Raw genomic sequence first — 13,715 nt, 5'->3', positions numbered from 1 at the left:
TATATATGCGACAGAACATTTAATTCTTTATTATGATGTTAACTGACAAAAGGCGATGGTTACCGAGTAGTTTGTTTACATGAGTTCATCGAGAATTTATAGTTGTTCGTAATTTCGTAATTTGATTAATTTGCGATTAGTCAGTGATTTTATCTCTCAATAGGCTTATCTTATTATGAAGGTAACCCTTTACGTAATCTACTTCCAGCATGCCGCAAATATCTGAAATATTTTGCAGTGTATAAATGCTGTGAAATGTAACCATAATATTTACGATTTATTCAGTATATCCTACTCATGGTGACAACTTTCATCATTATAAAAGATATTATAATACGTTATTAGGGTTATTTGTAATTGTTCTACATAACTTATATGTTTAATACTTCATATGTCTTGAAGAAGAATTTGTCGGTGAAATAGTTCTTGTAAGGAAGTAAAAATGAATTATTAAAGGTATGTAAGGCGACATTAATTGCGTCAAACCCCCTGACTAGAGATAACAATGTAACGTGTTATAACCCTTTAAATGCTCCCCTTTTAAGTATTCGAAGTTCGTTGTCACTTAATATGGAAGTGTCGTCTTTACGACACATCCGGAGCGTTTCCCAGATACTGACTGGAAATGTCTGCTCGCAGGGTTTAGTACGTGCTGAGGTGTGTGAAGCAGTAGACTGTATACAGTTTTAGAATATATATATATATCCTGAGTTTGTAAAATGATTTACATAGGGTGATGATACACCATATGTTCTATAGAAAATTAGACTATATAGGAAAGTTATGATGTAATGGGATGCCATAGTTCTATTTACAGTATGTTTAGAGCCTGTTCTATGAATCCTTGATGAATTCCTGAACACCTTAATTTGTTTATATCCCCATATCTTAGAATGTAACTGGAGAGGCCCAGATTTTGCTTAAGAGTTGTAAGTGATAAATTTTAGAGTAATTTGTCGAAATAGGCGAAGATGGTTTGATTCATCAAGAGAAACTATTTAAAGAATTGTAGAAAATCCACATCTTTTGTTGATAATTGGATTAAAAGTTACAGGGTAGCATGGATATCGGCCCACTCATGTTGTTATTACAACATAATTATTGATTACTGTTTTTAGACTTTATTAGTAAGTGGCAGCACTGCAAGTAATGAGTCTCCTTCGTTTAGGTATCATATCATCGTTAATGGAATAAAAGAAATAGTCTCATGAAACGACTTCTCGCTCCAATGAAGTGTGGCAGGGAGCCCCATCCTGCATTAACACTTCGGCCTTGCACTCTTTGAATGAATCTGGAAGATGGTCACACAGTAGTTTGAGGTAACTGTATCTGTTCATAGTTTCATTTGTTGGCAACTCTACAAGGTCCCCACTGCCATAATAACTGAAACAGTCTCATGCCATGAGTGAAGCAGAGAACTTTACAGTGCTTGCAGCCTATTCAGCTGTACACACAATTGTCATGGCCATCTGTCACAGAAAAGGTGGGCTCATCACTCCACAAGACAGTTCTGAACTTAACCATATGCTGCACTGCTTATTATTGTTAAAATCAACTCTTTTCTTTTGGTGCCTACAGGTTATGAGCCGCATGGGACACAGCCTGCAGCTCTGGTACAAAAGGTCCACATGTAAGTGGTGCTGCACTATCCTTACTGACACATCACTGAGCAGTCTATAGAGTTTTCTCTTAGAATTCTGTTGCACTCAAGCATGGATTTGCATCTGCTTGATTGTTTGAGAACATTTTGAGAGGTTTTTGGCCTTCCTAAAGCATTTCCCATGCATCATTGTAGTGATTCCACGTGTGATTAAATTTCTTAACTCATCATTGTACTGATCTTAAACTCACACTGTTGATATTAGAAATTTCCTAAAAAGGCTTCTTGCCCTTGTATAGTGCAACTATAGAAGCTATTTTGTCACTTATAAGATGAGCATTTCCAACCATAGTAAGCAGTAGATGTACAAAAAGGTGAAAACAAAAAAATTCAAGGGCATAAGTGGAGAGCACAATAAAGGCATTTCTTCCTGCCACAGCTAACTTGCTACTGAAGCAGGCTCATGTGGTATGCCAGCACATCACGTACTTGCAAGTGCTTGATAGAAGGCACCAACTTCACTGGTGGACAGCAACTCTATTTTAGGTGGGGTAAAGTGATTTGTATCATCATTGCCATGGCCCCACTTGCGCCTACTCTGTTGATGGGCACAGTAGGCAAAGACGAGAAAGTTTGATGATATGTTGAGAACGTAACACAAGGTAAATGGAATGATAAGGATGAAGGATGAAGAGAAAATGCAAGAAGACCTAAGGAATGATATGCATTTTACCATATAGCAAAACTTAGTGAAGCTCTAAGCACTCTCATGATGCTGCTTGGAAGAACAATTTAGCAGGAGCCATGGAAACTAGAGACAAATGATATGGACCTGTTGTCAGCACCTGAAATGAGGTCAAATATTTTAGACATTTATTAAGGTGGTTTCATCGAGTAAGTAATGAAAGGGTAAGAGAGATGTATGGTAATAAAAATGATGTGGTTGAGAGAGCAGAAGAGGGTGTATTGAAATGGTTTGATCACATGGAGAGAATGAGTGAGGAAAGATTGACAAAGAGGATATATGTGTCAGAGGTGGAGGGAAAGAGGAGAAGTGGGAGACCAAATTGGAGGTGGAAGGATGGAGTGGAAGAGATTTTGAGCGATCAGGGCCTGAACATATAGGAGGGTGAAAGGCGTGCAAGGAATAGAGTGAATTGGAACGATGTGGTATACCGAGGTCCATGTGCCATCAATGGATTGAACCAGGGCATGTGGAGCGTCTGGGGTAAACCATGGAAAGTTTTGTGGGGCCTGTGGTTTTGTTGCATTACACATGATAGCTAGAGACTGAGTGGTAACAAATGTGGCCTTTGTTGTCTTTTCCTAGTGCTACCTCGTATGTGTGGGGGGAGAGGGGTGCCATTTCATGTGTGGCGAGGTGGCAGCGGGAATGGATGAAGGCAGCATGTATGAATATGTACATGTGTATATATGTATATGTATGTATCCGTTGAAATGCATAGGTATGTATATGTGCGTGTGTGGGCGTTTATGTATATACATGTGTATGTGGGTGGGTTGGGCCATTCTTTCGTCTGTTTCCTTGCACTACCTCGATAACGCAGGAGACAGCGACAAAGTATAACAAAATAATAATAAATTAAGGTTTGTCATAGGAACTGTTTGGTCATAATGTGAATTTTGAAGCCCAAGTCTTAGGAATCTTAAAGTTTACTGCTATAATTTCACAAAATTTAATGAGTACCTCCAATTGTCATACTGACGATGATGCACCTTACATTAATTGTATTTGAAATTGGAGGTCACTAGTAATGGAGAATCTTTTGCCATGGCCACCCCTCCAGGGAATTCTTGGAGGGAACATGCACCAGAGATATAGATAGATATATAGATATGTATCTTTCTCAAGTAAGTTGTGATTGACCTCAAAAAAGTTATTGGCAGGTACAGTGTACCAATTCATATTGAGAGAAGTCCAAAGCTGTTTTTCATTCACATGAAACCACCCTCAACTTCCTTTGCTAAACCTATTTTAACATTGGAATATTCATTTTGTCAAAGTATAATTTTAGATATGTAGAATTTCCAGATTGATTACCTCAAAACCAGTCACCTCCACACCATTTACACTGTAACAATTTTTGTTTGTGAGTAGTAAGTGTTATTTCTCAATTATGCATAAAAGTAGTAGAGAAAAAGGGAATTATTCCCTTCAAACTTTGCTTTTGTGACCAGGACAGTGATATTTTGAAATCTACCTGTTTCCAATTGGAGAACAGGCAAATTTACACATTTTTATTCACATAAAGACAGAAAAACAACATATTCATCAAAATTGACATGTATTTACACTGTTAAACAAAAGTGATCACAAGAGATTTGAAAGTGAGTAGTTTTTTGAGACTTACAATTGGACTGTAAATCACTTACACAAATTAGACCCCAAATATAATCTCCCATCATGTTCTCATTATATGTTCTGTGGTAGCAGCATTCAAAATCCAGTGTATTCTGGTGGAAGCGCTTGGCTTGCTCCTCTGGATATGCTCCCGTGTTCTTGAATTTATCAAGATGAGCATCAAGGATATGGACTTTGAGGGACATGCTGCAGCCTATTTTGCCATAGTTCTTTACCATAATCTCAACCAGCTCCATATAGTTTTTGGCCTTGTGATAGACCAGGAAGCCCCCAACCACTGTGACAAAGCTGTACCAAGCTGCTTTCTCCTTCCTAGTGAGCCTCTTAGGGAATTCCTTGCACTCGAGAATTTTCTTTATCTGTGGTCCAACAAAGACACCAGCTTTGACCTTTGATGGAGACAGCTGAGGGGAGAAATCTTGAAGGTACTTGAAGGTTGCAGACTCCTTGTCTGGAGCTGTGAAAAATTGTTCATAAGGCCTAATTTATGTGCATTGGTGGCATCAACACCTTCGGGGGGTCCACCAGTGGCTCCACTTGACGTCATTCATCCCCACAGAGAATTCAGTCCACTGTGGCCAGTCCTGCCTGTGGTAGTGCACCTTGGTGTCCCTGCTGTCCCAAAGGCAAAGATAGCAGGGAAACTTAATAAAACTGCCTTGGCAGCCCATCAGGAATGCCACCATTTTGAAGTCTTCATGACCTCCTATCTGTACACATCATACATCAATGTGTCTAGCAAGGTCTTGACACTGTTGTATTCTTTGAGGTGCACAAGTGAGCCAGAGGAAGAGACAGGTATTTTTTCCCGTTATGGAACAGAACGGCTTTGAGGCTCCTGGATGAGCTACCAATAAAGAGGCACCACCACTCGTTCGGGTTACAGGCGATTCCAATTGCCTCAAACAGACTGATTACATTGTGGCAGAAACAGCCCATCTTGATGGGTGAAGAAGCAGGAAATACCTAGGTGACACTTCCTCTGATCCGTGATTTGCACACTTTCATCCAACAAGTTCCACTGCTTGAGCCTAGATGTCAATACCTCTGTATTGGGCTTTGTGAGACCAAGATCTCTGATCAAGTTATTAAAGTCTTTTTGATTGGGGTAGTATGGGTTTCTCTTCTCAGCTACAACTCTTTTGAAATTGTAATCTCGATCTACAACATCTTCTTCCCCCTTTGGCTTGCTGGTCTGTTCTGATGATGGCTGCTCTCTCTCTCTGAAGGAGTGGATATGGGGAGCTCAGGGCAATAGATGGTGGAAGGTCCAGATACATGATAGCAGATGCAGTCTTGTCAGTCCGACATTTGGAAGGGTCCACAATGCAGAAGTAGCAATTGCCTGAGTGTTCAGTGGATTCCCACCAAATTCTTGGGATAGTGAAGTTTGTGGTTCTCTTTTCCCCTCTGTACCATCCTGCAAAAGAACAACATAGAATTGTGATTATGAAACAGAATCATATATTTGTTTATGAATTTATTGCACACATGACTAATGTTTAAGAGATTCTCTCAGCATATTCCATATGTGATATGTTTTCAATAACATTGAAAATTTAAAACAAAATTAAGATTTAAAGATTGTACATTTTAAGAACTCTAAAAGATTATAAAAATTATGCCATCTAAACGAGCCACACTTGTGTGTCATATCTTCCAGGGTTTTTTGTGCAGTGCTCCAAAGTGAAATGAGGTGCCCAGAATTTGTCTTGATCCCTGACAGGCATGCCGAAATATGCCTTGAAGGCCTCCCACATCTTAGCTGATGTTGCCACAACGTACTTTTTCGCTCGTTTTATAAACTGGCCACAGACACAGCAAAATGCATCTGCTGGATGCTTACATCCTCTAGATGCCATCTCAGAAAAATGTATGTATATGTATCCATTTAGGTAGCTACATCTAAATTGAACTGGATGACTTAAGGCCTTTATATTTATACAATTACATATTTATTTATTTTTTATTTGCTTTGTCGCTGTCTCGCGTGTTAGCGAGGTAGCGCAAGGAAACAGACGAAAGAATAGCCCAACCCACCCACATACACATGTATATACATACACGTCTGCACACGCAAATATACATACCTATACATCTCAACGTATACATATATATACACACACACACAGACATACATATATACACATGTACATAATTCATACTGTCTGCCTTTATTCATTCCCATCACCACCCCATCACACATGAAAAAGCAAACCCCTCCCCCCCGCATGTGCACAAGGTAGCGCTAGGAAAAGACAACAAAAGCCACATTCGTTCACTCTCAGTCTCTAACTGTCATGTAATAATGCACCAAAACCACAGCTCCCTTTCCAAATCCAGGCCCCACAGATTTTTCCATGGTTCACCCCAGACGCTTCACATGCCCTGGTTCAATCCACACAACTATATATATTACTGGAAATTTCTAGAAAGTTGTATATCAGCTACTCAGCACTGAATCTATCTGGAGTGTTCTGAAAACAGTATATTTCAAAGTATCACTGTCCTAATCACAAAAGCAAAGTTTCAAGGGAATGATAGCCATTTTCTATACTTTTTTAGACATGATCAATTAGAAGATAATGCATATTACCCAGGAACAAAAGGTAAAAAAAAATTTGCACAGTGTTATTGATATGTCCTTTTGTATGTCAAAGATCTAACATTTCTGTGCAAAATTTAATGGGTTCTAGCATTGATGGAAGGTTGGTTTCATCTGAACATACTTGAAGTTGAACAACAAATACCTGTACTGACATTCTTTTACTCCATCACATCTCAGGGTCCTAACATTGCACACAAATAGTTAAGGACCCTACAGCTGCATCAGGCAGGCCTACAGTGTCTGGGTTGCTGATATTGTGCAGGGCTAAGGCCCACTCCATAACTGTTACTCAGGCAGAAGCCAGAAAGGCTTGACACATGGAAGTGGTGATGTACAGGATGCTTACAAATATCCTGTCTTGCTTGGTGTCTGCATTCTACTGCACAGTTGCTGCTGTGGTTATACTTCTGAAACGATGGTTGAAGTGAGTTTTAATGTGTGAAATGACTGTGTTTTGGTAGAGGTGTTATCTCTCAACAGACTTACTCTCCAACTTGCTATTCTCTTTCAAATTTATTAATACAATTTTATAGTTGACAAGAAATTTTATGTTAAATTATGGAAACTGATAAAAATGAAAGTTGCTTGTGTTTTTCTTTTTTTGATGCTAATGAATTGCTGTTTTGATGATGCACTTTCTCCTCAGCAAATTTGTCAATATAATGAAATCTGTAGACAGCCACAGAAGACGGGGAAATTACTGCAGTTAGGGCACTCTTTGATTCCTCCAGATTTTTGTTTACATATGCTCAGTCCATTTTCTGTTTCAAATCTGTTTCTGTATAATCATGTGTAATTCAGATGATTTGAGAATGATGATATGGGTAATTTCTGGACAAAGCAATTTCTTTTGGAGATAGAAATATAATGAATGCTTTCAAGAACAAATTCTCCTGATTAATATTAATCAGCATATGCCTCATTTTTGTAAAATGTTTTCAATTTTTTGACATGCATTAGTGTATGGGTTGCAACTTCTTTCCTTTAATTATTTTCATGATATACAGTAGTAGTTGTTAGTACTTAGTAGAGACTGTGCTTATTTATCATATTACTTAGCTGTTTCCATACTGTGAAATCTTTTCTGATGATGTAGTGAGCATTGTTAGGGATATTTTATTTCTTAAGCAGTGATCAGGTAACTAAATTTGATGGAGTATATATACTGGTCTTTCTGTCAAGCCCTATTTGAGGTATATCTGTTTTAGTTTTTAAATGTTATTTTTCATGTGCAGGACTCCTCCTCTATAAACAGAATAATGCTTTCCTAGAAAAGATTGTTTGAAGTGAAATCATTGAAAGCAAAGTTGGGTTTCCATAGAAAAAGAGAGAGTATATTCTAGATCACCTCTGCCAAGTCAAGTATTCCAGGTTCTGGACATTTAGAAAAATATAAGTTTTTTGCATCTTTGTGGACATGGAAGCACATGGAACCATGGAAGCAGAAGTGTTATGGTATGGGGGAGGCAAAGGTTCTGGAAGCATTGAAGAATGTGTGAAAAGAGAGGTCGTTATATGGGAGTTTGAAAGTATAGTACTCCTGATGATGTTATATGGATATGAGGCATGGACTATAGATGAGGATGTGTGAAGAAGGATTGATGTGTTGGTATTGAAATCTTTGAGGATTGCATGTGGTGTGAGGTGGCTTGCTTGAGTAAGTGAAAAAAGGGTAGAGATGGGGTATTAAGAAGAACATGGTTAGGAGAGTGTGCTGAAATGGTTTGAACTTATGGAGAGGATGAGTGAGGCAAGGTTGACGAAGAGGATATATAATGTAGAAATGGAGGGAACAAGGAGAATGGGGAGACCAAATTAGAGACTGGAAGGATGGAGTGAAGATATTGAGTGATTGGGTGCTCAACATGCATGAGGGTGAAAGGCATGCATGGGATAAAGGTAATTAGAACAATTTGGCACACAGGTGGACATGCAGCCCGTGGACTGAACCAGGGCATGTAAAGCATTCAGAGTGAACCATACAAGTGCCTGTATGGCTTGGTTGTGAATAGGGAGTTCTGGTTTTGGTTCATTTCACATGACAACCAGAGCATGGATGTGAGCAGATGCAACCTTTCTTTGTCTGTTCCTTGTTCAAACACAGGAAATGGCAACCAGGTATGAAAAAAATTGCATACACACACACACACACACACATTTTTTTTTATTATTATACTTTGTCGCTGTCTCCCGCGTTTGCGAGGTAGCGCAAGGAAACAGACGAAAGAAATGGCCCAACCCCCCCCATACACATGTATATACATACGTCCACACACGCAATATACATACCTACACACACATATATTTTCTTTTTTTTTTCTTTCAAACTATTCGCCATTTCCCGCATCAGTGAGGTAGCGTTAAGAACAGAGGACTGGGCCTTTGAGGGAATATCCTCACCTGGCCCCCTTCTCTGTCCCTTCTTTTGGAAAAAAAAAAAAAGAGAGGGGAGGATTTCCAGCCCCCTGCTCCCTCCCCTTTTAGTTGCCTTCTACAAGAAAATAGTAATCATATCAGTTATGATAATAATGATAACAATAATGATGAAAGTGATAATGATTTTATCAATATAGTTATCATTATTATTGTTCTTTTTATTGTCTTTGTTTTATTACTAACAATCATTACCTTTTTATTGGGGCTTAAGTCTTAATTTTATTTTTCATTTTATTATTACTATTATTATTATCACGCATTCCTCGCGTGTCGTAGAAGGCGACTAGAGGGGATGGAAGCAGGGGGCCAGAAATCCTCCCCACCCTGTATTTTTTTAACTTTGTAAAATGGGAAACAGAAGAAGGAGTCACGTGGGGAGTGCTCATCCTCCTCGAAGGCTCAGACTGGGGTGTCTAAATGTGTGTGGATGTAACCAAGATGTGAAAAAAGGAGAGATAGGTAGTATGTTTGAGGAAAGGAACCTGGATGTTTTGGCTCTGAGTGAAACGAAGCTCAAGGGTAAAGGGGAAGAGTGGTTTGGGAATGTCTTGGGGGTAAAGTCAGGGGTTAGTGAGAGGACAAGAGCAAGGGAAGGAGTAGCAGTACTCCTGAAACAGGAGTTGTGGGAGTATGTGATAGAATGTAAGAAAGTAAATTCTCGATTAATATGGGTAAAACTGAAAGTTGATGGAGAGAGATGTGTGATTATTGGTGCATATGCACCTGGGCATGAGAAGAAAGATCATGTGAGGCAAGTGTTTTGGGAGCAGCTGAATGAGTGTGTTAGTGGTTTTGATGCACGAGACCGGGTTATAGTGATGGGTGATTTGAATGCAAAGGTGAGTAATGTGGCAGTTGAGGGAATAATTGGTATACATGGGGTGTTCAGTGTTGTAAATGGAAATGGTGAAGAGCTTGTAGATTTATGTGCTGAAAAAGGTCTGGTGATTGGGATTACCTGGTTTAAAAAGCGAGATATACATAAGTATACGTATGTAAGTAGGAGAGATAGCCGGAGAGCGTTATTGGATTACGTGTTAATTGACAGGCGCACGAAAGAGAGACTTTTGGATGTTAATGTGCTGAGAGGTGCAACTGGAGGGATGTCTGATCATCATCTTGTGGAGGCTAAGGTGAAGATTTGTGTGGGTTTTCAGAAAAGAAGCGTGAATGTTGGGGTGAAGAGGGTGGTGAGAGTAAGTGAGCTTGGGAAGGAGACTTGTGTGAGGAAGTACCAGGAGAGACTGAGTACAGAATGGAAAAAGGTGAGAACAATGGAAGTAAGGGGAGTGGGGGAGGAATGGGATGTATTTAGGGAATCAGTGATGGATTGCGCAAAAGATGCTTGTGGCATGAGAAGAGTGGGAGGTGGGTTGATTAGAAAGAGTAGTGAGTGGTGGGATGAAGAAGTAAGATTATTAGTGAAAGAGAAGAGAGAGGCATTTGGACGATTTTTTGCAGGGAAAAAATGCAATTGAGTGGGAGATGTATAAAAGAAAGAGACAGGAGGTCAAGAGAAAGGTGCAAGAGGTGAAAAAGAGGGCAAATGAGAGTTGGGGTGAAAGAGTATCATTAAATTTTAGGGAGAATAAAAAGATGTTCTGGAAGGAGGTAAATAAAGTGCGTAAGACAAGGGAGCAAATGGGAACTTCAGTGAAGGGCGCAAATGGGGAGGTGATAACAAGTAGTGGTGATGTGAGAAGGAGATGGAGTGAGTATTTTGAAGGTTTGTTGAATGTGTTTGATGATAGAGTGGCAGATATAGGGTGTTTTGGTCGAGGTGGTGTGCAAAGTGAGAGGGTTAGGGAAAATGATTTGGTAAACAGAGAAGAGGTAGTAAAAGCTTTGCGGAAGATGAAAGCCGGCAAGGCAGCAGGTTTGGATGGTATTGCAGTGGAATTTATTAAAAAAGGGGGTGACTGTATTATTGACTGGTTGGTAAGGTTATTTAATGTATGTATGACTCATGGTGAGGTGCCTGAGGATTGGCGGAATGCGTGCATAGTGCCATTGTACAAAGGCAAAGGGGATAAGAGTGAGTGCTCAAATTAGAGAGGTTTAAGTTTGTTGAGTATTCCTGGTAAATTATATGGGAGGGTATTGATTGAGAGGGTGAAGGCATGTACAGAGCATCAGATTGGGGAAGAGCAGTGTGGTTTCAGAAGTGGTAGAGAATGTGTGGATCAGGTGTTTGCTTTGAAGAATGTATGTGAGAAATACTTAGAAAAGCAAATGGATTTGTATGTAGCATTTATGGATCTGGAGAAGGCATATGATAGAGTTGATAGAGATGCTCTGTGTAAGGTATTAAGAATATATGGTGTGGGAGGCAAGTTGTTAGAAGCAGTGAAAAGTTTTTATCGAGGATGTAAGGCATGTGTACGTGTAGGAAGAGAGGAAAGTGATTGGTTCTTAGTGAATGTAGGTTTGTGGCAGGGGTGTGTGATGTCTCCATGGTTGTTTAATTTGTTTATGGATGGGGTTGTTAGGGAGGTGAATGCAAGAGTTTTGGAAAGAGGGGCAAGTATGAAGTCTGTTGTGGATGAGAGAGCTTGGGAAGTGAGTCAGTTGTTGTTCGCTGATGATACAGCGCTGGTGGCTGATTCATGTGAGAAACTGCAGAAGCTGGTGACTGAGTTTGGTAAAGTGTGTGAAAGAAGAAAGTTAAGAGTAAATGTGAATAAGAACAAGGTTATTAGGTACAGTAGGGTTGAGGGTCCAGTCAATTGGGAGGTAAGTTTGAATGGAGAAAAACTGGAGGAGGTGAAGTGTTTTAGATATCTGGGAGTGGATCTGGCAGCGGATGGAACCATGGAAGCGGAAGTGGATCATAGGGTGGGGGAGGGGGCGAAAATTCTGGGAGCCTCGAAGAATGTGTGGAAGTCGAGAACATTATCTCGGAAAGCAAAAATGGGTATGTTTGAAGGAATAGTGGTTCCAACAATGTTGTATGGTTGCGAGGCGTGGGCTATGGATAGAGTTGTGTGCAGGAGGATGGATGTGCTGGAAATGAGATGTTTGAGGACAATTTGTGGTGTGAGGTGGTTTGATCGAGTAAGTAACCTAAGGGTAAGAGAGATGCGTGGAAATAAAAAGAGCATGGTTGAGAGAGCAGAAGAGGGTGTTTTGAAGTGGTTTGGGCACATGGAGAGAATGAGTGAGGAAAGATTGACCAAGAGGATATATGTGTCGGAGGTGGAGGGAGCGAGGAGAAGTGGGAGACCAAATTAGAGGTGGAAAGATGGAGTGAAAAAGATTTTGTGTGGTTGGGGCCTGAACATGCAGGAGGGTGAAAGGAGGGCAAGGAATAGAGTGAATTGGATCGATGTGGTATACCGGGGTTGACGTGCTGTCAGTGGATTGAATCAGGGCATGTGAAGCGTCTGGGTAAAACCATGGAAAGCTGTGTAGGTATGTATATTTTGCGTGTGTGGACGTATGTATATACATGTGTATGGGGGTGGGTTGGGCCATTTCTTTTGTCTGTTTCCTTGCGCTACCTCGCAAACGCGGGAGACAGCGACAAAGCAAAAAAAAAAAAAAAAAAAAAAGATATATATATATTTTTTTTTTTTTTTTTTTCATACTATTCGCCATTTCCCGCGTCAGCGAGGTAGCGTTAAGAACAGAGGACTGAGCCTTTGAGGGAATATCCTCACCTGGCCCCCTTCTCTGTTCTTTCTTTTGGAAAATTAAAAAAAGAGAGGGGAGGATTTCCAGCCCCCCGCTTCCTTCCCTTTTAGTCGCCTTCTACGACACGCAGGGATTACGTGAGAAGTATTCTTTCTCCCCTATCCCCAGGGATATATATATATATATATATATATATATATATATATATATATATATATATATATATATATATATATATATTATTTTTTTTTTTATTATACTTTGTCGCTGTCTCCCGCGTTTGCGAGGTAGCGCAAGGAAACAGACGAAAGAAATGGCCCAACCCCCCCCATACACATGTATATACATACGCCCACACACGCAAATATACATACCTACACAGCTTTCCATGGTTTACCCCAGACGCTTCACATGCCTTGATTCAATCCACTGACAGCACGTCAACCCCGGTATACCACATCGCTCCAATTCACTCTATTCCTTGCCCTCCTTTCACCCTCCTGCATGTTCAGGCCCCGATCACACAAAATCCTTTTCACTCCATCTTTCCACCTCCAATTTGGTCTCCCTCTTCTCCTTGTTCCCTCCACCTCCGACACATATATCCTCTTGGTCAATCTTTCCTCACTCATCCTCTCCATATGCCCAAACCACTTCAAAACACCCTCTTCTGCTCTCTCAACCACGCTCTTTTTATTTCCACACATCTCTCTTACCCTTACGTTGCTCACTCGATCAAACCACCTCACACCACACATTGTCCTCAAACATCTCATTTCCAGCACATCCATCCTCCTGCGCACAACTCTATCCATAGCCCACGCCTCGCAACCATACAACATTGTTGGAACCACTATTCCTTCAAACATACCCATTTTTGCTTTCCGAGATAATGTTCTCGACTTCCACACATTCTTCAAGGCCCCCAGGATTTTCGCCCCCTCCCCCACCCTATGATCTACCTCCGCTTCCATGGTTCCATCCGCTGCCAGATCCACTCCCAGATATCTAAAACACTTCACTTCCTCCAGTTTTTCTCCATTCAAACTCACCTC

General features: G+C 40.3%; 1 protein-coding gene across 5 annotated transcripts in view; it reads left to right on the top strand.

The window, feature by feature from the left end:
- The first annotated feature begins 466 nt into the window (after positions 1-466).
- Positions 467-13,715, top strand: part of LOC139757756 (retinol dehydrogenase 12-like) — a 146,758-nt gene continuing 133,509 nt past the window's right edge. For 3 of the 5 annotated variants that reach the window (XM_071678529.1, XM_071678528.1, XM_071678527.1), the window contains exons 1-3: positions 467-657; positions 1,169-1,319; positions 6,769-7,015. In XM_071678529.1, coding sequence (XP_071534630.1) covers positions 6,909-7,015 — 107 coding nt within the window. In that variant the 5' untranslated portion in view covers positions 467-657; positions 1,169-1,319; positions 6,769-6,908. Of the gene's footprint in view, positions 658-1,168; positions 1,320-5,646; positions 5,857-6,768; positions 7,016-13,715 lie in introns of all 5 variants that reach the window. The other 2 variants (XM_071678526.1, XM_071678530.1) reach the window with 2 other exon arrangements.

The sequence above is a fragment of the Panulirus ornatus genome, chromosome 28, assembly GCF_036320965.1.
Source record: "Panulirus ornatus isolate Po-2019 chromosome 28, ASM3632096v1, whole genome shotgun sequence".
Taxonomy (NCBI): domain Eukaryota; kingdom Metazoa; phylum Arthropoda; class Malacostraca; order Decapoda; family Palinuridae; genus Panulirus; species Panulirus ornatus.
The sequence above is the reverse complement of the archived record's forward strand: the minus strand, read 5'-3'. Positions and strand labels throughout refer to the sequence as shown.